The 25,579-nt window shown below is 47.1% G+C and overlaps 1 protein-coding gene across 6 annotated transcripts in view; it reads right to left on the bottom strand.

The window, feature by feature from the left end:
* The window catches only part of RALGPS1 (Ral GEF with PH domain and SH3 binding motif 1), a 275,362-nt gene that overhangs the window by 217,953 nt on the left and 31,830 nt on the right, over positions 1-25,579 (bottom strand). For 5 of the 6 annotated variants that reach the window (XM_030293121.1, XM_030293123.1, XM_030293126.1 and 2 more), the window contains exons 3-4: positions 11,303-11,424; positions 7,845-7,952 (exon numbers count right to left, since the gene is read on the bottom strand). In XM_030293121.1, the coding sequence (XP_030148981.1) occupies positions 7,845-7,952; positions 11,303-11,359 (165 nt within the window). In that variant the 5' untranslated portion in view covers positions 11,360-11,424. The remainder of the gene's footprint in view (positions 1-7,844; positions 7,953-11,302; positions 11,425-25,579) is intronic. The other variant, XM_030293125.1, reaches the window with a different exon arrangement.

Here is a 25,579-nt window from a genome sequence, read left to right as displayed (position 1 = left end):
AAGAAATAGCTACCTCAATCAACACACGAACGGACCCCAAAAATGGGGTATATACACACACTAGGGAGTATTATTCAGCCTGAAAAAGCAAGGAAATGCTGACATATGTCACAATATGGACAAACCTTGAGGACATGATGCTAAGTGGCAAAAGCCAGACACACAAAAAATAGTCTCGGTGGTTGAGGGTAGGAGGGATGGAGAGTTGTTTAATGGGTATGGCGTTTCGGGTGTGCGGGATGAAACAGCTCTGGAGATCAGGTGCACGACAATGTGAATGTACTTAACACTACTCACCTGTACGCTTAGACATGGTTACAGTCATAAATTTTATGTTGCATATAGTTTACTACAATTCAGAAAAGTCACCCCAGAGTTCTTCCCTGTGCCTCATCCCAATCACAAGCCCTCCCTCCGGCCATGAGAAACAGAGGTCCTGACTTACCTCAACTTTCTTTACGATTTGATCACCCAAGTGTGTGCACCAGGGCATCATGGTGGCATCTTGCCCGTTTCTTTTTTTAATGTTTATTTGTTTTTGAGAGAGAGAAAGCGCAAGCAGGGGAGGGGCACAGAGAGAGGGGGTAGATAGAGAGTCCGAAGTGGGCTCTATGCTGACAGCACAGAGCCCAATGTGGGGCTCGAACTCACAAACCGTGAGATCATGACCTGAGGCGAAGTTGGATGCTTAACTGACTGAGCCACCCAGGCACTCCTTGCCCACTCTTGAAAGTTTAACGTGCGGCACCTGGCTGGCTCAGTTGGTAGAGCATGCGACTCTTGATCTCGGGGTTGTGAGTTCAAGCCCCACGCTGAGGGTAGAGATTACATAAAAAAATAATAATAATAAAAATAATATAAATAAAATAAAAGGTTGATGTGTATTTGCAAGTTTCTTTTAATCTACAAGTATTCTCTCCATCCCTTGTTTTCCTCACAATGTATCTGCTGGAGAATCCAGGCCATTTGATCTACACAGTTCCCCACACTCAGAGTTCAGGTCAACATGTTCCTCTGTCCTTGGCATTTCCTGCAAATTGTCAGCTGCACCCGGAGACTTGAGCAGACACAGGTTTGATCCCTTTGGCAGGAATGGAGGTGGTGCTGTGCTGTTTCATCAGGAAGCACATAATGTCTCTCCTTTTGTGTCAGTAGCTATTGATGCTCAATGCTTAGATCTATTAACTCACTCGGGTTATAAAATGATGATACTGTATTCCAATTCTATCATTCCTTTTCCACTTATTAACTGAAATTATCCTTACCCACTATTTGGTTACCCAGTACAGTTCAAAAGTTCAAAAGTGAAAGGTAAGACAAATACTGGATTCTTTCTTTCTATTTCTTAGGTTTTAAGGTAATAAATTTGTTCCCTATTGTCATCCAGTGATGACCCATTGTTTGATGGGTTTCAATCAATTCCAAATATTATTCTTTTGAAGCTCAAAGGATCCCATGACTGGACAATGGCAGCTTCTTCCTCTAGGTGGCTCCTGAGTCCTTTTGACATGACCCTCTTGGTCCTCGATAGCTTCCTCACTGGTATTGGAAAGATGTACAGGCTCATCTTGAACATTTCCTGTCCTAGACCTAGAATCAAGCAATTCTCTGGGAAGCCCTGGTCTCTTTCAGCGGTAAATGGTATTTCACGACCACAGTCTGGAATTCATACTGATATTTCCAATTCAAATTCAGGATACTTTTCTCCCCCTAACTTACTTACCTTCTTCTGTATTACATCTCTTATCTCCTTTCTTCCGTATTGAAAATCCTGGTCTCAAGGACACAGGGTATACAGGATTGCATTATCCCATAATTATTCATTTCCTTTATCCTACTTTATTCACACAACAGTCTTAGAATAACAATATTAATGCTACCACCATCAGTGTAATTACTGAGAAAAGTTATGAAAGTTTTGTATATGTTCTCTCCATCCTCCCACATTTTTTACAGTTTACACTGTAAGAGTCAACACTGCATCTATTACATGGGCAACACGGCCATTACACACCATACCTTCTCCTTCCCTTAGTCATTCGGTCTTAACTCTACAGTAACTGAGTGTTCACTGCTCTCCATCAGTCTTTATAGTGACGTTTCTCTAATCATTTTCATGGCCTGAAGCTTGTTCTCTGGTAAATTCCTCAGAAAGCGTTCATAGGAATAACATTCTCTGAAGAATAATCTTCTTGCATGTTCATAATAGTCTGTGCCCTTAATACCTGAAAGTCAGTGTTACTGGATATAAAATCTTTGGCTCACGTTTTTTTTCCTTGACTTACTTGATTACATTATTTTGCTTTCTTTTGGCAAAAAGTGTTTGGGTCAAAAACATTGATGGTAATCTAATTTCACTTCTCTCGATAATTTCATGTTGCTTACATGTTGAAATGATACTATTTTAGATATACCAAGTAAAGTAAAATATATTTTTAAAGTAATCTCAGGGGCACTGAGGTGGCTCAGTCAGTTAAGTGTTTGACTCTTGATTTCAGCCCAGGTCATGATCTCACGGTTTGTAGGTTCAAGCCCCGTGTAGGCTCTGCACTGGCAGTGCAGAGCCTGCTTGGGATTCTCTCTCTCTCCCTCTCTCTCTGCCCCTCCCCTGTTCATGTTCTCTCTCAAAATAAATAAATAAACTTTAAAAATAATAATAAACATTAAAAATAAAAAAATAATTTCAACTCCTTTCTTTAATGTGGCTACAAGCAAATTTAAAATTGCATATGTGATGTTTTCACTCTTATGTGGATCCTGAGAAACTTAACAGAAACCCATGGAGGAGGGGAAGGAAAAAAAAAAAAAAAGAAAAAGAAAAAGAGGTTAGAGTGGGAGAGAGCCAAAGCATAAGAGACTCTTAAAAACTGAGAACAAACTGAGGGTTGATGGGGGGTGGGAGGGAGGGGAGGGTGGGTGATGGGTATTGAGGAGGGCACCTTTTGGGATGAGCACTGGGTGTTGTATGGAAACCAATTTGACAATAAATTTCATATATTGAAAAACAACAACAAAAAATAAATAAATAAATAAATAAATAAAACATTAAAAAAAAATAAAAAATAAAATTGCATATGTGATATAGAAAACCCTAAAATCTCCACCAAGAAACTACTAAAATTGAGAAATGAATTCAGTAAGGTTGCAGGATACAAAATCAATGTACAAAAATCCATTGCATTTCTATACACAAATAATAAATCAGCAAAAAGAGAAATTAAGAAACAATCCCATTTACAATTGCACCAAAAAATGATAAAATACCCATGAACAAACTTAACCAAGGAGGTAGAAGACCTGTACACTGAAAACTATAAAACACCAATGAAAGAAATTAAAGACAACACTAGCCCATGAATTGGAAGAACAAGTATTGTTTTTTTTTTTTTTTTTTTTTTTTAACGTTTATTTATTTTTGAGATAGAGAGAGACAGAGCATGAATGGGGGAGGGTCAGAGAGAGGGAGACACAGAATCCGAAACAGGCTCCAGGCTCTGAGCTGTCAGCACAGAGCCCGACGTGGGGCTCGAACTCACGGACCGCGAGATCATGACCTGAGCCGAAGTCGGCCGCCCAACCGACTGAGCCACCCAGGCGCCCCGAACAAGTATTGTTAAAACGTCCATACTACCCAGAGCAATCTACAGATTTAATGCAATCCCTATCAAAATACCAACAGCATTTTTTATAGAACTAGAACAAACAATCCTAAAATTTCTATGAAACCACAAAAAAACTCCCAAATAGCCAAGGCAATCTTAAAACAGGAAAACAAAGGTGGAGGTATCACAATTCCAGATTTCAAGTTATACTACAAAGCTGTAATGATCAAAACCATGTGGTACTGGTACAAAAACAGATACACAGATCAACAGAACACAATAGAAAGCACAGAAATAAACCCATAATTATATGCTCAATTAATCTTTGACAAAAGAGGCAAGAACATGCAGTAGGAAAAAGGCAGTCATGGAGCCTAGGTGGCTCAGTCTGTTAAGCATACCACTTCAGCTTCGGTCATGATCTCATGGTTTGTGATTTTGAGCCCTGCCTCACTCTCCCTCAAAAATAAATAAACATTAAAAAAAAAATTAGGGTCCCTTCAACAAATAATGTTGGGAAAACTGGACAGCCATATGCAAAAGAACGAAACTGGACAACTTTCTTACACCATACATACATAAAAATAAACTCAAAATGGATTAAAGTCCTGAATGTGAGAACTGAAACCATAAAAACCCTAGAAGAGAGCACAGGCAATAATTTATCTGACATCAGCCATAACAACATTTTTCTAGGCATGTCTTGTGAGGCAAGGAAAACAAAAGCAAGAATAAACTTTTGGGACTCCAACAAAATAAAATGCTTCTGCACAGCAAAGAAAACAATCAATAAAACTAAAAGACAACATATCGAATGGGGGAAAGATATTTGCAAATGATATAGCCAATAAAGGTTTAGTATCCAAAACATATAAAGAACTTACACAACTCAACACCAAAAACCCAAATAATCCAATTAAGAAATGGGCAGGAAACATGAACAGGCACTTCTCCAAAGAAGACATCCAGATGGCCAACAGACATATGAAGAGATGTTCAACATCACTCATCATCAGGAAAATGCAAATCAAAACCACAATGAGGTATCACCTCATACCAGTCAGAATGGCTAAAATCAAAAACATGAGAAAACGACAAATGTTGGCAAGGATACGGAGAAAAAGGACTCCTTGTGCTCTGTTGGTGGGAATGCAAACTGTTGCAGCCACTGTAGAAAACAGTACAGAGGTTCCTCAAAAAATTAAAAATAGAACTACCCTATGATCCAGTAACCACACAACTGAGTATTTACCCAAAGAATATGAAAACACTGGGGCACCTGGGCGGCTCAGTTGGTTAAGCGTCTGACTTCAGCTCAGGTCATGCTCTCAGTTTATGAGTTTGAGCCCTGCATCGAGCTGTCAGTGAACAGCCTGCTTCGGATCTTCTCTCTCTCTCTCTCTCTGCTCCTCCCCCCACTCTCTCGCTCTCAAAAAATAAACATTAAAAAAAAAAAGAATATGAGAAAACTAATTTCAAAGGATATGTGCACCCCTGTGTTTACTGAAGCATTATTTACAATAGCCAAAATTAAAGAAACAGCCCAACTGCCCATCAACAGATGAATGGATAGAGAACACGTGGTATAAATACACAAAAGAATACTATTCAGCCATAAAAAAGAATAAAATCTTGCCATTTGAAACAATATGGATGGATCTGAAGAGTATAATGCTAAACAAAGTAAGTCAGTCAGAGATTTCATTCATATGTGGAATTGAAGAAACAAAACAAACGAATAAAGGGGAAAAAAAGACAAAGCAAAAACAGACTCAACTATAAAGAACAAACAGACGGTTTGCCGGGGGGCGGGGATGGGGGGATGGGTGAAATAGGGGAAGGACACTTATCATGAGGAGTACTGAGTAATACATTGAACTGTTGGATCACTATATTGTACACCTGAAACTAATATAACACTGTATGCTAACTATACTGGAATTAAAGTGTTTTAAACATATATATAAATAAATTAAATAAAATTGCACATGTGGTTCAGATTATATTTCTGTTGGATAGTGCTGGTCAAGAATGCCAGTCCTAGTTTTAAATCCCAGACAGACAGTGACACTTACCATCTGTGTGAAGAGGTGACTTTTCTCTTTAAGAACTGACTTCCTCATCAGTATACTGGGAATAATAAATACACCTAATGTATAAGGCTGATGTGAGAAGTCAATTAGATAATGCACGTAAAACACTTAGTGTTACAACCTAGACATGGTAGGTGTTCAAAAATAGGAGTTGCCCTTATTATTACGGTCCAGCATTAGCTGAATAGTCAGCAGATGAAGGTTTTAGACCTGGCTCTGCCCACACCTGGCTATGTGATCCAGGCAAAAAAAAAAAAAAAAATCATCCCTTAGATCCTTCATTTCTTCATTAGGAAATCAGGAGCTAACAGGTCATGATTTCACGGTTCATGGAATCGAGCCCCACATCAGGCTCCATGCTGACATCACGAAGCCTGCTTGGGATTCTGTCTCCATTCTCTCTGCCCCTCCCCCTGCTCATGCTTTCTCTCTCCCTCCCTCTCTCTCTCTAAATAAATAAATAAACATTAAAAAAAAAAAAGAAAAATGGGGCGCCTGGGTGGTTCAGTCGGTTAAGCATTCTACTTCAGCTCAGGTCATGATCTCACAGTCCGTGAGTTTGAGCCCCACGTTGGGCTCTGTGCTGACAGCTCAGAGCCTGGAGCCTGCTTCAAATTCTGTGTCTCCCTCTCTCTCTGGCCCTCCCCTGCTCATGCTCTGTCTCTCTCTGTCTCAAAACTAAAAAAATAAAATAAAATAAAATTTTTTTAAACATTAAAAAAAAGAAAAAAAGAAAGAAAATCAGGAGCTAATTAAATTCTGTTTCATTGGGTTACTCTGAAGACTGAATTCTTTCAGTCAACATGTATTCACTGACTACCTACTATGAGCTAGGCACTCTTCTGGGCACCTTGGAAAGAGCAATGAACAAGTCACAGTAAGTTCCTGTCCTTAAAGAGTTTCTATTCTGGTGGAGGAGACAGAGCACAACTGTTATTCTATGGTGTGAAATGTTGGGTAGTAATGAGAAATTGAAGAAGCTGGAGCAGGGTAAGGGAAAAGAGAGTGATGGAGAGAGGCCACTTTAGTCCAAGGACAGAGACAGAGACAGGTAGAGAAGAGCCAGTAGGAGGGAAGGAAAGGACATGCAGGGCCCTGCAGCAGGGAGATGCCAGGTGAGTCTGGGTTAGAAAGAAGGAGCAGAGGTCTAGCTGGGGAGCAGAGATGGGGGCAGGAGAGGAGGCTTGGCCAGACCCCAGGGGGCACTGGAGGCCTCCGGAGGAACACAGGGTCTCATTCTCCTACAAGGCAGCTGCTAAAGTTTTACACAGGTTTTTTATATGATCCCTTGGCTACACTGAAGGAGGTGACGCACGTGCCAGGCTCAGCAAGGCACAAAATAAACCCGGAGGCCGACAATGGCAGAATGATGAGATGCGGCCCAGTGCGCTCCCACAGCACCCTGGAGGGCACAAAGCCTGGTCCGGCAAGGGGGACAGGGAGGAGTGGGCGTGGCGGGAGACACTTCCAGGGTTGCCCTGGGACAGTACCTGCAATGAGGCCCAAGGTCACCCCAGGGACAATATACTGTTCACCCTCAAAGTACAAAAGGAAGAAACCAAGTCCTGGTGAAACAAGGAGCCAACTCTGCCCCTCAGAGCAGCACAAACACACTTGTTGGAGAAGAAACAATTTTTAAAAATTTTATTATTACAAAATATTATTTTCTACCATTGTAGAAAATAGTCACTGTAAAAATGTACAATTTACAAATAAAGAAAAAGAAGAAAAACTAAATTCCAATTAACCAGAACCCTACAACCAGAAACTACAGTAAATAACGTTTGGCTATTTATATCCAGATATTTAGGACTATGTAAACATCAGATCTAGACCTCTTCCTACACAAATATAAATCGTGTGTGTGCTGTACATGCTTTTTAAAAACGGCACCGTTCTCTATTAATTGTGCCATAACTTGCTCCTTTCACTTACTTTCCATATATACTGCGCATGACTTCCAAGGTGGTTAATTTCTAGATTGATGGCATCCTTTTTAATGCTGCTTGGCATTTCAAAAAGAATATTCTATCCCATGGTCCCTATTATGGGGCATATGGCTTGTTTCCAACCGGAGAAACTTTTCGCTGTCCCCCCCCCCATCACACTGTTTTGGTGCCCACACACCCACAGCTGTCGTATTACTTACAGCAAACTCCTCGGGACTCACTTTCAAGACATCGAAGACAACGGCATCGTAGCTCTTGCTGGCATAGTCGCAGCCCTGGCCCTCCAGAGAGTCTGAGCTGCTGCTGCCCTGTGGAGGACAGAGAGAGAGGGTACCACCTGAGCAGTCGGGCTGACCCCAGAATCACTGGCCCCCACACCCAGAACCGAGGACACGACAGTGACAGAACCATGCAGGGACAAAAGCTGCTACTGCTCGCTGCTTTGCCCTGTTCCATACAAATACTCTTGTTTAATTCTCTTGAGAACTCTTTGAGCACACACTATTTTTATTCCCATTTTGCAGATTAGGAAGCAGAGGCCATGCCTCTTCCCCAAGGTATCGCAGCTAGGAAACTGAAGAGCCAGGAGATGAACCTAGTTTTGCATCTATGTGATGCCAGACGCATCCCCTCAATCACTACCCCAGACTGCCTCCAGCCCGCTGTGTAGCTGGTGGGGTAAAAAGATTCAGCCCACTCTTCCTTCAGAGAGAAGCGGGCCTTCACACCTCAGGAGGCCTGAGGCAATCGTCTGTTCTATGACGTCTTTCAAACATCACCTGGTTTCACCTTTGTTTTTTTCTTGAAGTCACTGCAGGAAATTCTTACACAAAGTATTAAACTGGCCCTCAAGGCTTATTTCATGTAAGGGACACTTGGAATTCAAAGCCTGTTAGCTGATGAGGTGAGACGTAACCAACTGGCTTTGGAGACATGCCCGAAAGTTCTATTTGGTAGAGCCCCTCGTTAAGAACACCCTGGGCCCTGCATGTAGAGAAAGCGTCTCCCATAAAAGAGCAAGTTAAAACTCCCCAAATGTGGCCAGTTTCATGAAACCCAACACTGCGGGGATCCCAGAATGTTGAACATACCTTCTCTTAGATTTTATTTAATTTCATCAAATTCTACTTTGGGGAACCAATCAAGCTTACCACCCAAAAACTGTGCCCATTCGTAAATGGTTTTATTCGTCTCAACCCATGAAGAGGGACTTTGTGGTTTCCATTAACCTCAATATCTTGGACCGGGATTTAGAGAACATGCTTTTATTAATTCTTCTTTATTTCACTCTTTCCAAAATGGCTATATCTGGAAAAACCTTGCAATCTTACTGGAAACTGGAGTGTTTTTAGGCCAGTGAGGGAAACCACCAGTCAACAACTGAAAATGTGAGGTTAAAAGGAAGCGCAGAAACTCCAACCTGTAGGTTCCAACAGGCCTGTGTCATCTGGACGTTCTACAAACGAGGTTACAGTACCCAGAAGCCTGAGGTGACCTGAAGTAACACATCGTAGGGTTAAGTGCTCTCACGTCAGGCCTGGTTGGGATGCCAGCCCCGCACTAGCCACTGCCTGACCTCCCCGTCTCTGTAAAACAGAGCTGCTGGACCTACTCCCCAGGACTGTGGGACGGGTTATATAAAATGAAGCTTACAAAGCAGCTGGCAGAATCCCCCTCCCCCGGAGACGCCGATTCAAGGGGCGTGGGTGGGGTGGACATGGCTACTTTAAAAGTGCCATGAATGGGGCCCCTGGGTGGCTCAGTTGGTTAAGCGTCTGACTTCAGCTCGGGTCCTGATCTCACAGTCGTGGGTTCAAGCCCCCTGTCGGGCTCTGTGTTGACAGCTCAGAGCCTGCAGCCTGCTTCGGATTCTGTGTCTCCCTTTCTCTCTGTTCCTCCCCTGTTCGCACTCTGTCTCTCTCTCTCTCTGTCTCTCTCTCTCTCTCTCTCTCTCTCTCAAAAATATGAACAAAGATTAAAATAAAAATTTAATTAAAACAAAAAGTTCCACGAATTGATGGGACATTCTCCTCTGAGGAGAATCTGTGCTTAACTTCTGAAAAGTAACAAACACTAATCCCAAGTGCCTCTGGAATTGGCAGTCTGTCCCGCCCCTCAGTCTTAGGCACAGACCCTGCCTGAGCAGGTGATTACCGGTAAATCACTCTGTACTTCCTCAACCACCTTCCAGAAAGCAGGCTAAGTGATTTTCCTCAGTGTAGTGTCATTGTGGTTAAGAGCACTGGCTTGAGTCACGGAAGCCTGGCTCTGAATCCCCACCCACTGCTGACCAGCTGTGTGATTTGAGCCAGTGTAGTCCTCCCCTCCTGCCTTGGTTTCCCCATCTATAAACTGGGGGTGAAGATGAGTGTGAGGATTAGTGTGATAATGCCTGTGGAACATGCAAGGCAAGGGCCTGGTGTGTAATACACACTGAATTATGGGGTGTATGTGTGTGGGGTCATTCAGTCACCAAAACCAATTGAGTACATGTGTTCTTTCACTCAGTAACTGTGGAGTACTTGCCATGTTCCAGATACACATATACACACACGTGCACATATACATACGGACGTACCTACACATAGTATATACGTACATGGGTATATGTAGGTGTATATATATGCACATACACACAGAGATCAGAAAAGAAAGAAGCTCCACTCGAGATGGAATGTAAACTGTAAATGCAACCAGAAGTCTGATTCCTCCAGTTACCGAACACAGTCCACTCCTGGGACCTCAGGTGTTGTAACTTCCCTGTAACACCCCGTTACATCTGCCCCAGACACACACACTCACACAGGGGGCCTTACTTAACCCAGTGCTGCTCCAAATACATCAGTGCTGGTGCTGATGACAATGCAGGGACTTTATTCAAATCTATACCGGCACCATCAGGGAATTTTAAAAGGTACTCCCAAGTGTGTTTTCAGAGGCAGAGATCAAAATAAAGACTTTTTTAAAGGTTTCTAAGCTATGAATTGGTTCCTGTGAAGTTCTAGCTGATCACACAGGATCGTTTCAAAAGCCCAGCTCAACCGTGAGGGACTTACAAGCTCACCACACTGAGTGTTCCCTTGCCAGCTTGTCACAGGAGCCACGCGTTACGCGTTCGGCAAGGTGGCATCCCTGGGCCTGACACCCACTCCTCCTAGCACGCCTCTGTCCCGTCACGCACTTGGAAAACAAGCTCCCAAACCCCCAGGACAGGAGCCCCCGCCCAGGCCACTCTCAGACCACCAGTCCTTGCAGCCATTTCCTACTGAGTAAGGCAAATAAGAACACTGGGCCAGTTGGAAGCACTTCTGTCTGACTTCATTCTGGAATGTGTGACTTATTTATAATCGGCAGCAGCTTTTCTTGGGAAAGATCTGATCCCATCTTGCCACCAAAATGGAATGTGGCACTTGCTATGACCGGACCGGGCAGGTGATAGTTTATCTTTGAAGAGAACCACCACAGAAAACACACTGATCCTCAGGGCTGACCGCCTCCCACATCTCACACCCGGTGTGGCCAGAGGCCACGGGAGCGCTAAAAATGGTGGTATTCACGGAGCCTTGCTGCCCTGCTGTCCACGACTTAGCTGGGGACTAGGTCAGCTGAAAGGATTCCCCCTGCCCCCCAAATGCCCCAGTTCTCACAGCCCCTGTACCTGTGGAGTGGCGGAGGTGACCAACACACTAGCCATCAGACCATTCCTCTTGTACATAGTCTCCGGGCCACAGGGAGCTTCAGGGCAGCCTCTGTCGGTGACATAACCTGTCTGGAGAAGTCCTACAAGGAAAAAGGGGCTCATAAAAACCAGCTTCAAACCCAACTTCATCCCACCCTGGAGGGGGAGCTGTGCTAGACCCTGGGGGAGACCTTCATAAACAAAGCTTATAAGCCAGCAGCCTACAGGCTAAGTATGACCCACAGACATAGTTTCGTGGGCTTGTACAGGTTTTAGTATTTTTAAAATTCATCAACAACATTTAATTAGAAAGCTTCACATGGAATTATGGATTTCCAGCCTTTCTTGAAAATGAAAATACCTGGCAGTACTGGGCCCACGTTGCTACTTGATGAGCATCAGCTGAGCTGAGCGACAGCTGCCCCCGCACTGGATCAAGTGCCTTCCAGACAGCACCTGGGCTGTGCAACCATTTGGGTGCGTGCCTGGCCCTCTCAGGCACTAGAGTTTGTGACCTTTGTTTTAAAAGAAAGCAGGGAAAGAGTACAAACTGCTCCCACCGTGCTTCCCTGTGCACAAGACCGTTTCATCAATAATAATGTGATCACAGCTAATATTCGCATACCGCTCACCCCGTGCCGCGCACTTTGTGTACATGAACTAACCCTCACAACCGCCTCAGGTAGGTGCTATCGCTCCCACATTAGGTGTGAGGAGTTTGAGGCACAGAGAGGTTAAGTAACTCATGCTTTGGGGCCTCTAGTCACGCAGCCCCACCATCCATCATCATTCAAGACCTTGCTCAAATGTCGTTTCCTCCGGTTACCGAGCCTGGACCACTGGAACCAGAACCAGATGCTCTCGTGCCAATGCGTACATGCCTCTAGTAGGGCATTTATCACATCACTCAACGACACGGAGCTGCAGCCACCACGTGCTCTTTAGCAGGAAAGTGACCAGGAGAGTAGGGAGGGTGCAAGAAGGGAAGGAAAGGAGAAGGTAAGGTACCAGCCGGCAGCCAACTGCATTTATTCAGGCCAGAGATGAAGGTCCCCTGAGCTAAGCGAGGCTGTTGCAGTGGAGTCAGAGAGGAGACAGACTGGGAGACAACAGAGACAGAAAATCAACAGAAACTGATGGGGAAGGGTGATCGGGGTACATGAGCTGAGGGTGAACGGTGTCTGGCTTGAGGTGCCAGAAGGACGGCGTGTCCCCCATCGAGGGCAGGAACAGAGGTGGTGCAGCAGATCTGTGAAGAAGATGATGAATTTAATCTGGGATATATGCCGAATCTGCGGTGCCCATGAGAAAACCCACCCTGGAGAGCAAGGTCTCGCCTGAAGCTCACTGGGGAAGATCGTCTGGAGATGGGAGGAAAAGATCTCGACCCTGCCTGTGACCTGCTGGAGCCTCAGCCCCAGGGCTCATCACAGAGCAGCGCTTCGGCACAGAACAGAGTCGCACGCCCGACAAGGTCAGGGTGCTGCGGGCTCCGTCCGCCCCCATCTCCGAAGCCACGATGGCCGCTCCCTCACAACCTCTCCGCCATCTTCCTCGCCGGCCATCTCCTCCTGAGCAACAGCCTGTGAGCCGTCCGCCTTCCCGCCTTTCCTCCCCCAAACGCTGAGAAGAACCAGTCTGAGCTATAAATGACATTTGGGGGTCAGCCAGGGACAGCTGAATACGGATATTTTAGATGATATCGAATTACCATTAATTTTCTGGGGTGTGACAGTATCAGTGGGGAGATTAAGTAGGGCAGAGTCTGTCCGGGCGATGCGCTGTGGCAGAATTCAGGGCTAAAGTGAGTTTGCAATTTAGTTTCCGATCAGTCTGCAAAATACACTGAAGTAGAGATACAGCAACTATGGCAAAATGCTAACACCTGACATCTATGGACAGGCGTTCATTGCACTAGTCTCTCAACTTTTCTGAATGCTTGATAATTTTTATACCAAAAGAGAAGGGGGGGAAAGCACAGGTCGGCAAAGTTTTTCCTCAGAGGAAAAACTCAGCAGCAGAGGCCAAACTCCTCTTTCACCAGCAGGGAAAGGGGATGGGCTGAGAACCGTCATTTGTCAATCCCTCTGTCCTCGGAGGAGCTGTGCTTGCGGTCACCCAGGACCCCGAGCCGTGGCTGGGGCAGGTTTGGAAGGCAGCTGCGCGAGAGATGCCAAGAGGCCTTTAGCAAAAGAAGGCATACAGATGTCAAAGGAGGGGAATGCCATGGGGAAAGGCAAAGCAAAACCACAATGAGACAGCGCTTCATACCCACCAGGACGGCTATAATGAAAAAGACAAAACCAAGCGCTGGCAAGGACGCGGAGAAATGGAGCCCTTAAACGTTGCTGGTAGGAGGTAAAAGGTACAACTCCTTTGGAAAACAGCTTGGTAGTTTCTTAAAAAGTTGAACAGACGCTTATCAAATGACCAGCAATTCTACTCCTAGGTAGCTACCTTTTAAAAAAATGAAAGCATATGTCTGCACAAAGACATGTACGTGAATTATTCATCAGAGCCAAAAGTTGGAAACAATCTAAACGCTCCTTGCTCCTCCAGTGGTGAGTGGATAAACAATGAGATATTTCCCTACCGTGGACTACTACTCAGTAACAAAGAAACGAAATACTGATGCAAACTGTAACATGAATAAACCTCAGAAACATTATGCTAAGTCAAAGAGGTCAGACCCAAAAGACTGTACTGTAGGATGCCATTTTTATGAAATGCCAAAACAAGGCAAACTCAGAGAGACAGGAGCACATCAGCGGTGGGCTGGGGTGGAGGCAGGACTGACTGCAGACGGGCACAGGGATCTTTCTGAGGTGACGGAAATGTTCTAAAACAGGATCAACACGACTGTTACGCAGCTCCGTAAATTCACTCAAAATCACAGAATCACACACTTGGAGTGGGTGAATTTTACGGTATGTAAATCACACTACAATGAAAGCAGCAGCCACCAGCGCTGTTTCACGATGGCACCCTGAACTCACATGTTTAACTGCTCCCTTCCACATCCCTTTGAAATAATCAAAGAAATATGAAAAGAGCAAAAACAAACCACGTTAGCCCCTGACAAGAGAAGAGTTATTTTCTTAAGTTTATTTATTTATTTTGAGAGAGTGAGAGAGACAGCGCGTGTACACAAGCAAGGGTGGGGAAAAGAGAGAGGGAGAACGAGAATTTCAAGCTTACAGGGCAGAGCCCGACGTGGGGTTTGAATTCACAAACCGGAGACAAGGTCAAGATTCAGACACTTAACCGACTAAGACACACAGGTGCCCCGAGAGAGGGGTTATTAATAAGCAAAAAGACGTTGAGGAATTTCCAGTGCAGAAGAGACAGGACTGGGAGAAGGGGAACCCGCGTCTGGAGCAAAGGGAAGGCCTCCCAGGAGTCAGGCAGATAGATGAGACCTTCCCACAGACACCCCATGAGAACCTAGAGACTTCAAAGTGGGGAATCCAGAAACTGAGGCTGAGAGTAAGGCTCAAGAGCTCAAAGAGGCAGCATGAGACTGGCTCAAGCTGCAGGGCTGTCTCAGACCAGACAAACCAGCTCATGCGGACTGGGAGTCGGGGCCAACCCAGCCAGGCTCTCTATGCCAGAAGCAACCAGCCTGTTGGATGGCCTCTGTTCAGATCAGCTCGGGCCAGACTGAAGTGACTCAACCCAAGCCTGACAGAGTCACGAGGGGAAGAGGGCACGGGAGACAGCCAGCCTGATGCTGTGTGATGACGCTGTAGATCCAACCTGCATCAGTTCCGGGCTGATGTGAGCTTCGGTCCTTTCACAGTATGCCTGGTACTCTGCGGGTCTGCCCCGGGGGGGCCCAACATGGAGCCCAAACCAGAGGCCTTGGCTCTCCCCACTCACCCGACACCAGAAACCCTCAAGTCACATAGCCCTTCAACACAGAGGCCACGTTTCGTTCTCACACCCTCTTCCATGACAGTTCATTCGCCCACCCCCTACATCCCATCCGAAGGACGCTGCCACCTCTGCCCGTTTCTCCATCATCGCTGGGGGGGGGGGGGGGCGCACTCAGGTGCCCCGTCCAACACTGACAGCAGCACACGCAGGGAGCGGCAGCTGCGCGAAACTGGGCTAAGTGCTACATTTTTAGTTCATTCTGTCTTCACGACAACCCCATGCAGGGGAGACTCTTCTGGGAAACTGAGGCACCAAGAGGTGATGCAACTGCTAGTTGAGCAGTGGGACTGGGGTGTTCAAACCCTGGTCCGTCGACACCAGCGCCTGGGCCTCCTCCAAGAGCCCATGAGGACCCTGTGAGAAAATGCATGTGAAACACTCGGCCCGGGCTAGCCACAGACCAAGCACTCAATCCCAGTTACTGGTTACTGTGAGTGTTAATCTAATCCCACAGTTCTGTTCATTTATGCCTATTCTTTCTTCCTAAAATAAACAAATAAAATATTAGCTTAAAGAAAGCACGGCATCACGCTCTGTGAAACCACAGGCCTCCACTGCGGGCAAGGGGCTCCCGGCTGTGGACGCCAGGCCACCCGACAGCGGAGGCTGAGTCCAGGTGTCTGGGTGCAGCTCCTCCTCCCGGAGGCCTGACCTGCCAACCGCACGCCCCTCGAGCCCACCTGGACACAAAGCACGGCAGCCACAGCGTGTCAGCCCCGCGCTCCCCACGGGCAGCCTGGGCTGGAAAGAAAGACAGAGCGCTTGTTTCAGATCTGACTCCTGCAAGTCTCGCCATGGACAAAAATAGCCTAACTCGTGGGCAGCATGTCTCAGACGAGTGATATTTCACATACTAAGAAATAACAGAACCAAGCAGAACAGAACATCTTTCCAGGGCCCAGGGACACCCCCACCCATCCACTTTCAGTCCCTGAGACCTGGCCAGGCCCCAACTCCTCATCGGGGACCAGACTCCCATCAAGGGAGTCAGCCTGGCCTAGGCCCCTCCTGCAGAACCGCTTCTCCACCCCTTGGGCGGGCCTCTGAGGACGGCGACTGTGCCTCCCAGGCCAGACTGACTGCACCAGAGTGGCCACCTGATTCTCCTGGGAACTCGGGACGCTAAGATGCCAGTCTCTGCTGGTCAACCAAACTGAGACACTCTGCCCTCACTTGTAGGGGGGTGGCATCTGCCTGGCTGCAGGGACAGTCGGCCGGAGTGTGAAGGCAGCAGATGCACGAAAAGGCTGAAGGCAGAGGCTGTGTCTGAAAGAAAAGGACAGCAGTGGGCCTGGCTCCCAACCCCGGCTCCGCAGTGTCAGGTAGTGAGAGGGGCTTTCCAAAAGACCTTGATCGGGGCTACTTCCAAAACACCAAGTCCATGCCACGCCACCAGAAACCCGACCATGAAAACACGAGGGTCTCATCTGAATGGGGAAAGAGAAGCACCATTCATTCGTCGAGCTTCTACTTCACATAGGTATTGTTCCAGCCACGGCTTCGAACCGTGTTTATGCCCTGGACCCTTCTGGCAGCCTAGTGAAGGCTCTGGGTCCCTTCTCACGGAAGTATTTTTAAACGCATAAAATCACGCAGGAAACCAACTTCCACATGGAGAAATATGTTATTGTATTATAAATTATTTTAAAATAGGTATATTTTAATATAATTGTTTTCCTGGGTAAAATATAGCTATTTTAAAATAATTTATAATACAATAACATATTTCTCCATGTAAGGGAATATATATATTTCTTTATTATTGCATGATATAACAAGATACATTGGGAGGTGGAATAACTACCATAATTTAAAAGTAGTTATGAGTATAGATATTCTAAGAGGTCAATAATTATTACGTGATATGAAAATACCTGTGATTTTTATTGGTGACAAAGTCCCAAGTACTACTATTACTGTGACTCATTGTCTGTATTAGTAACTGAGAGAAATGCTAAACTTCAGTGAGAAGTTGGTGAAAATAAAGATGTCATATTTTTCCCATCCAAATTCACAGATGCCTGGTTCAGAACCCCTGTTCCAGGCACTAAGGGACACAAAGCCAGCAGGCCCTGCTCCCAGAGAACGTATATTCCAGTGTAGAAGTCAGAAAATACACACATGGGTCGGGGCGCCTGGGTGGCTCAGTCGGTTAAGCTTCCGACTTCTCCTCGGGTCATGATCTCATGGTTCTTGAGTTTGAGCCCCGTGTCAGGCTCTGTGCTGACAGCTCAGAGCCCGGAGCCTGCTTCAGATTCTGTGTCTCCCTCTCTCTCTGCCCTTCCCCCACTCATGCTCTGTCTCTCTCTCAAAAATAAATACACATCAAAAAAAAATTTAAAAAGAAAGAAAATACACACATGGAAACGAAGATAATTTCAGATACTGAGAAATGTCTCCCAAAACTAAAAGATGGTGGAGGACGGTATTTGCCAGGTGGTCAAGGAAAGACGCTCTGAGGATGTGAAATTTGACTGAAACCTCAGGAAGCAGTCAGCCCATAAAAACCAGCATGTGTTCTTTGCAGAGGACACAGCAAGTGCAAAGGCCCTGAGATGCACATGAGCTTAGCAGGCTTGTGATGGAGGCAGATGGACCAGGGTGGGCAGAAGGCAATGGACAGACAGGCTGGGGCCAGAGCATGAAGGGCCTTGATGCCACGGCGGGAGTGTGGGTTTCATCCGGAGTGCAGTGGGAACCCTCTGGTGTACTAGAGGACTGTGAGCAGGGGAGTGACAGGATCTGATCTTACTGTTTGTGAGATCACTTTGGCTACTCGGCATAGAACTGAATGAAAAGAGACACAGCCGGAGCCTCGGAGCCAGCTGGGGTAGGAGAGGATGACGGCATAGACTGCTAGCCACAGGGGTTGGGGATGGACACGGCGGGGTAGGTTCCAGAGGGAAAGATACAAGACTTGCTGATGGACCACACGCGAGGGGAGAAGAAAAGAGAGGAACCAAGGATGACCTCTAAGCTTGGGGCTGCCACGAGTGGGTAACAGCTACACACGCTGCTCAACTGTTCATTCATTCACTCGTCACCCGCCCAGCCCGCTGGAGGACCAGTTCTGCTCTCCAGGGCCCCGCAGCGTAGTGGGGAGAACTCCCCAAAGTAGCTGCTCACGGGGACACATGCTGTAACAGATCACAGGTTCACCCTGGGGGTCAAAGAAGACATCACTGACAAGCACCCTTGAGCTGGGTCTCGAAGGACCAGTGGGAGCGCTTCAAGGAAAGGGTGGCCGAGGGCAAGGAGGATGCCCGCAGCAAGTGAGGCAGGTTGGGGCGTGAAAGCACCCTGAGGTGCTGGTGTGCCAGGAGCACAAGGGGGCAGGTCCCCCTCCTCACCTGACCCCAGCCCGTGTGCAGCCTAACACACAGCAGCCAATAAGCTAGGCAGGGACCCCCACAGAGTTTGTCTTCCCGGATGGCCCTGATGCTACAGCCACAGCCACAGTGTCTTGTGCCCTGGTCACTCCCTCATCAGTTCAGCAAACTTGGTCAAACTGCCCAAACCCTGCTCTGTGCAGAGGAATCAGACCAGCCCTTGGCCTCAAGGGACTCCCACACCACTATCTATCACTTTGTTTCAGGCTCTAAGGATTTCCGTGCATTAACAAACTTTTTTTCACAGGTGAGGAAATGGAGGTACCAAGAGATTAATGAAACTAACTCGGGGGTGCACTTTTACCTGCCTGTACTGACTGTGGCCCCTGCTGGTCAGGGGCAGGCTGGCAGGATGGGGAGAGCTCCAGCTTTTTGAGCCTGGCTTTTTAATCCGAATCACACCAAAACCCCATCTTTCCATCCTCCAACTCTCTCACCACACACACACACACACACACACACACACACACACGCTGCTAATGCCTCCTTGGAAACCAAAACACCGCAGAAGAAAAAGCAATTCTCATGACGTAACTTCGCAAGAACGTGGCAATTGTATCAGAACCACAGAACAATCCCTCATCTCTTGTTTCTGTATGACAGAATCTGCTCTTGTGTGTGGGCTCCCGGAGAGGGAAGGAAAATCCCATATGCCATGTTGGTTTCCTTCCAAACTTTCAGAATTCTCCTTCAATGTTTCAGGTTCAGGAAACCAAGAAAATAACACGAGACAGTCTGGTGCAGACCACTGTTGAGAAGGCAGAATAACCACTTTTTCCTAAGCGTATGGAGGCTGTTTCAAAGAAAATACACATATCCAGGAATGTTCAATTACAAGAGAGTGATCTCTTCCAAATGTTGCAGACAAGCATGGAAACGGACCCGGAGCTCCGCTTCAGAGGACGGTGCTGCTCTCCACCTTCCTCCGTCCTGAACAGAAGCTGTGACAAGACGAACAGGAAGGAAGCAAAGAGGGTTCTGCCCACAACCCCTCCATCACTTCAGGAGCAGTAAGTGTATGTACGTACATGTGTATACACACACACACACACACACACACACACACACGGCCACAGCATGCACATTTCCTATTGCCAGAGGGCTTCCCCCAAGGTAACCATCACTGTGGTGCCGGACCACGGGCCGGCAGCTCAAGAAAGTCCCCCTAAGAAAGTCCCCCTTGTGCGGGCTGGCAGGGTGGTTATCTCCACCTCTTCCTGACCCTCTCCAAACCGGCCAGACCTCTTTTCCTGGCAAGCAGGAGCGTCTGGCGGCTTTCAAAGGGAGGCCCGGCCACGGCCACGTAAGCACATGTCAGACTTGAATGCCATCACTCACTGCGGCGTTCACCGTCCCCCAACCCCCACCCCTGGCCCTTCCAAACCACCCGCCAGATGTTCAGCCTCCGACATCCCACCTTCTCGCTGAGGGAGACAGAGTGGGCCGGGGAGGCGCCACCACGGCTGTGCCCCCATGGAGGAGAGAAAGCGGCAGGGTGTGGGAAAGCGGGCTGGATTTAGGGGTGGAGGGTCTGCAGACCTCACAGAAAGGGACAAACCCGTGAAATAGCACACCAGAGAAAAGGAGCACGAGGGCATCTTCCCGGGGAAGGGAAGCACCTGTGTTCACTGAGCTAAGGTAGGGCCCCCCGCAAACAGGCGGCGATCCACTAATTCAGGTGGTAGGTGCGGAATGAGTATCCCCACAGCCCAAGCACCACAGCCAGGGAGGCAGAAGAGGACACGGCCCATCCTTGTCCTCAGAAACCATAGTCTGGCCCAGGGGCGCCTAACCTTTTCAAACAGGAGGACTTCCTGAATTTCTTATGTAAAAGTAATACACGTGCATGCTGAAATTATAAAAACTGAATAAAAGGGCCTAAAATAAAGAAGGCAAGTCCCTGTCCCCCACAAACCCTAGTCCCTGTGCCCAAGGTCACACAGTTCCCTTTTAGGGTAGGGAAGCATTTATGCACACATCCACACACACAGAGATACAAGTAAATGTACAAATATACACATAAATGTACTTAAGAAACTATCCGTTTTAACACCAAAAAGAAATAGTTCTATTTTTGGCATCTGTTGACTAAGAAAAACCCTTAGTAACAAAAAGCTGTTATAAATCACTAACACATTTAAATTAATCTGCGGTCTAAGAATCACAGCAATGTCTACATCCACTTGGAGTGCAGTGAGATGTATTTACAGCACTCATTCTTCAGCCTGACAGAGCTGGGAGCACACATGGATTTGGGGAGGCCTTAGAGCAGCCCCGAGTTCGACACCCTCACCCCCCACAGGCTCACAGCTGCAGGTGAAGCCAAGTACTTCTGTGGCTTCGGGAACGGACAAATCAGGATTTGAATTCTCACCTCTCACTCACTCTGAGCCCTGAGCAAGCTGCCTGACCTGACCCAGCTCCACCTTCCTTCCCTCCCCGACCTGGCAGATGGCAGATGGTCGAAGGGGTCGCCAGGTCGGTGTAGGCTGGAAGCGGCTGGTAAACGTCAGCTACGTCTGTGCTGGCGCCCCTCACCACACGCTCACCCTCCCCGGGGACGGGCAGACTCGGGCAGGGCTCTCTTGGCATGAGACCACAAGACATCGCGCTGAAGTTGAGGCACCAAAAGAAATGTGAGTAAAGAATCTGCACTTCTCATAAAACCAGGGAAGGTTCTCAGAAGGAAACTAATCCAGGGCGCCTGGGTGGCTCAGTTGGTTGAGCGTCCGACTTCGGCTCAGGTCATGATCATGCAGTTCATGAGTTCGAGCCCTGCATCGGGCTCTGTGCTGACAGCTCAGAGCCTGGAGCCTGCCTCGGATTCTGTGTCTCCCTCTCTCTCTGCTCCTCCCCTGCTCATGCTCTGTCTCTGTCTCTCGAAAATAAACAAATGTTTAAAAAAATTTAAGATCACACAGAACAATTCAGGACAGAGCTGAGGACAGCCTGGGGTCTGACGGCAGGAGGGCCCTGGGCCCCAGTCAGGGAAAGCCCGGCTCGCTAAGGGACTTAAGAAGTGCCTGAGTCTCCTGGAGCCTGCTGGGGAGGAAACAGGGAAAGCAGGAGATGGAGACTGGGGCTTTCCGGGAATTCAAAGTGACTCCTGAGCATATTCTCAGGTTCAAAGTAAGGAGTCCGTGGAGGGCAAAATATGAAAAATCCAAGAGACAGAGGGCACACCTGACAGAGCATATCTCAGAGAAGATGGCAAGGGTGGGACTGTGGTGGCTGCTTCCCCTGCCCCCGGAAGACAGGGACAAGGGCGGCTGCCACCCAGACCTTAGCTGGAGGAGGGTGGCCCTGGGGAGACAGGAGAGCCTGGTTGGCACGGGGGGCGCCAGTACACGGGGGTTTGGTGACGTCTCTCAGGACGAGACACTTTGACCCTATAGGTACCTGCAGCAGTAGTACAAGGACGAGACCACACGTTTCCTCCCACGAGGACCTGACGTGACCCTCTGGAAAGGGAGCTATCACAGCCCAGAGGACACTAATGAAGCCTCACAGCTAAATGCAGGGAGGATCCTGGACTGAGACAGGAACGGAAAAAGAACATTAGGGGGGAAACATCAGGGAGGAAACTGGTGGCATCTGAAAAAGGTCGCAAGTCTTAGTTCATAGCATGGTACCTATGTTAACTCATCACCTAAGTCAGTCTGATAACTGTGTTAAGCCCGTGTAAGCTGTTCACATATAAGCTGGGTGAGGGATGCACATAAATGCTGTGTACTGTTCTGCAACTTGTCTGTAAGTCTAAACTGATTTCAAAACAAAAAGCTGAATTTATTTTTTAAATATGTATTCGAGTGTGTGCACGTGCGCATGAGCAGGGGAGGGGCAGAGAGAGCATCCCAAGCAGGCTCCTCACTGTCAGCGCAGAGCCCGATGCCGGGCTTGAGCTCACGCACCGTGAGATCATGACCTGAGCCGAAATCAAGAATCAGATGCTCAACTGAATGAGCCACTCAGGCACCCCTAAAAAGTTAAATTTAAAAAGCAATTCTGCACCCTCATATCCCACCCCACTCACCACCCCCAACACACACACAAGCTCCACGATCAGGCCTAACATCAGGGGCTTGTCATTTCCCGTGCCAACCATTAATTGAGAGTTGCAGCTCTGGGATGCTGAGGTTAAGGCATTTCACACCCGTTACATGTGGGCCAAACATACATTATCTGCAGTAGACAGACGATGGGGCAGGCTGGAAGACAGTTTACTGTGAGGAGCAGGGGGTCCCTCTCTCCTTCTTAGTCCCTGCCAAGGGCAGAGGAATTACTGGTTTGACAGGTAACAGTCCAGCTCATTGACTGGGCCACATCCATTCGGACCATCCCTAAGAGCCAAAAAGTCACACACCTGTTGAAGGCCCCTCTCTTCCCCACTGCTGCTGTGAGACCTGTGGGACTCCCACACACGCCCCTAAGTACACCTGCCCGGCCTGGACCCCAGGTACAGGTCAAGTTTACGGAGCATGGGAAGCCCCAGTGGGCAAAGAGCTCATCACTTGCTTCAGCCAGCTTTGACTGGAGAGCCCTGTGCCAGAGACTGGCTGGTTCATGAGGGTCATTTAATTCAAATTCCCCTTTGCTGTTTTTCCTTGTCATCAGGATGAACTTTAGAAATATCAAGGTGAGGAACAGGTTGACAGAACAGGACACCCACACTCTTGGGCCTTCCTGACAGACACCACTGAGCCCTGACTCATCATGCACAGCCTGGCATTTCCCACTGAAACAGGAAGGAAGTCAGCTAAGAGTGAGGCGGGGTGGGCGAGGTCTGGCTGGAGAAGGAGAGTGAAAAACATCTGGGCAGCGGCACAACAAAGCCCATTAGGAATAAAGGGTGTGCCCCACGAGGTAGGAGCCAGAAGTTGAGGAAGAATACCCTGGTCCTAGACCGTCTTCAAGTACCATCCCACACCCCCATGGAGCACACAGCAGTGGGTGACAGGGGCAGGGGTCGGGGCACCAGAGCGCACAGAGAAAGTCACATGTTCACAACAAACCACAGAAACAGATCTTAGTTCCAAGACAATGTACTGGGTCCACACATCTGCGTTCCCCTCACCAAATCTTATTAAATGAAAAACAAAAACAAAAACAAAAGAACAAGAAATCTGTTGCGGTGTTGAAATACAGGGAAGAATGACATCACCAAACCAGAAGTTAAGAATTCCTAGAAGATTTGCAGCGAATGGAAGTGGACAGAAGAGAAGCTATGAGTGTCAGACATCTGGCCACAAAATCAACGGTCTCTCTGGTCTCAACAGCCAGCTAGAAAAGGCAATGGCCTGGGAGTCTACCAAGCAAATGATACCTACAAATAAACTTCAAAAGAAATGTACAGAAATCATTTGAAGCAAATTATGAAGTTTTCCTAACAAAAAAGAAGACAAATTAAAGGAGAGAGATTTCACTCCTCTGAATAAAGAGACAATATTGCAAAAGCATCAACTCTCCCCAACTGATCTATAAATAAAATACAAGGTCATTCTAAATTCTAAGGGGATTCATTTTGGAATTCAACAAATTGATTTGAAATTTCATCTGGAAGAATAATTTTTAAAAGCTAAGAAGTTTTCAAAAAAAGGACATGTGAAGAGAAGTGATCTGTCCTGCCAGGAAGCCATGGTCGAGGATAAAGAGCACTGAGAGATGAATGAATGAGCAGGACAGAACGCAGCCCAGAGCACAGGGTCAAATACATGTGAGAATTAACATCTGGTCACAATGGCATTGCAAACAGCATGCAGGGATGGATCACTTAATAGATGTTGACAAAACAATTTACTATTCTCTTAAGGGGGGGGGGATTTGTTTAAAATCTTACCCAATATCATATATAAGAATAAAATTTTGATAGATTAGAGACTTAACCAAACAAAATCCCCATAAAAATACCAGAGGAAACGCTAACCATTATTTTTTTTTAATAACCCTGGGGTGAAGAAGTTCTCTCTAGGGTGATACTAAAGCCAGAAAAACAAAGGAAACCATCAGCAGATTTAACTACAATAAAAAAAATTAGAACTCTGTATAAGAAAAGACATCATTGGGGCACCGGGGCGGCTCAGTAGGTTAAGCAGCCGACTGTGGCTCAGGTCATGATCTTACTGCTCGTGGGTTCAAGCCCCACATTGGGCTCTGTGCTGACAGCTCAGAGCCTGGAGCCTGCTTCGGATCCTGCCTCTCCCTCTCTCTGCCCCCTCTCCACTTGCTCTCTGACTCAAAAATAAAAATGTTAAAAAAAAAATTTTTTTAAGACATAATGGGGGCACCTGGGTGGCTCAGTCAGTTAAGCATCCAACTCTTGATTTCAGCTCAGGCCATGATCTCATAGTTAGTGAGATCAAGCCCCACGTCAGGCTCTGAGCCAACAGTGTAGAGTCTGCTTGGGATCCTCCCTCTCCCTCTCTCTCTGTCCCTTCCCTACTTGTTCTCTCCCTCTCCAAAATAAACATTTTTAAAAAGACATAAAAGATGTAAAACAAACAAACAAACAAACAAAAAAGAAACTGGGGAAATGTGTGTCTGAAATGTCATGAGAGAGGATGTAGTAAGATCCTTAATATGGAAGGAATTCCCCAAGAGCCTGGCTCAGCTCTCAGCAGACATGTGGCCCAGGCCAGGAGCCTGTTCTCTAAGCCCCAACTTCCCACCTGCAAAGAGAGAAGCTACCAGCAGCACCTTTCTCATAGGTGTGAGGACCACACAAGATGCTATTTGGGAAGCACTTAGCCCAGAGTCTGAGCAAAGCAAGGAAATCATCAGACGGGCAACCGACCAGAGAGTGTGTTCCAGCAAGTCACTGACCATACCACCACCTGCAAAAAAGAGAAGAAAACACTGGAAAGCCTCACTGGCGTGTTTCAGTACAGGTAGGTGGACCACATCCACTGATGGGGATGGAAAGGATGATTGGAAA

The sequence above is a fragment of the Lynx canadensis genome, chromosome D4 (genome assembly GCF_007474595.2).
Source record: "Lynx canadensis isolate LIC74 chromosome D4, mLynCan4.pri.v2, whole genome shotgun sequence".
Classification (NCBI taxonomy): domain Eukaryota; kingdom Metazoa; phylum Chordata; class Mammalia; order Carnivora; family Felidae; genus Lynx; species Lynx canadensis.
The sequence above is the reverse complement of the archived record's forward strand: the minus strand, read 5'-3'. Positions and strand labels throughout refer to the sequence as shown.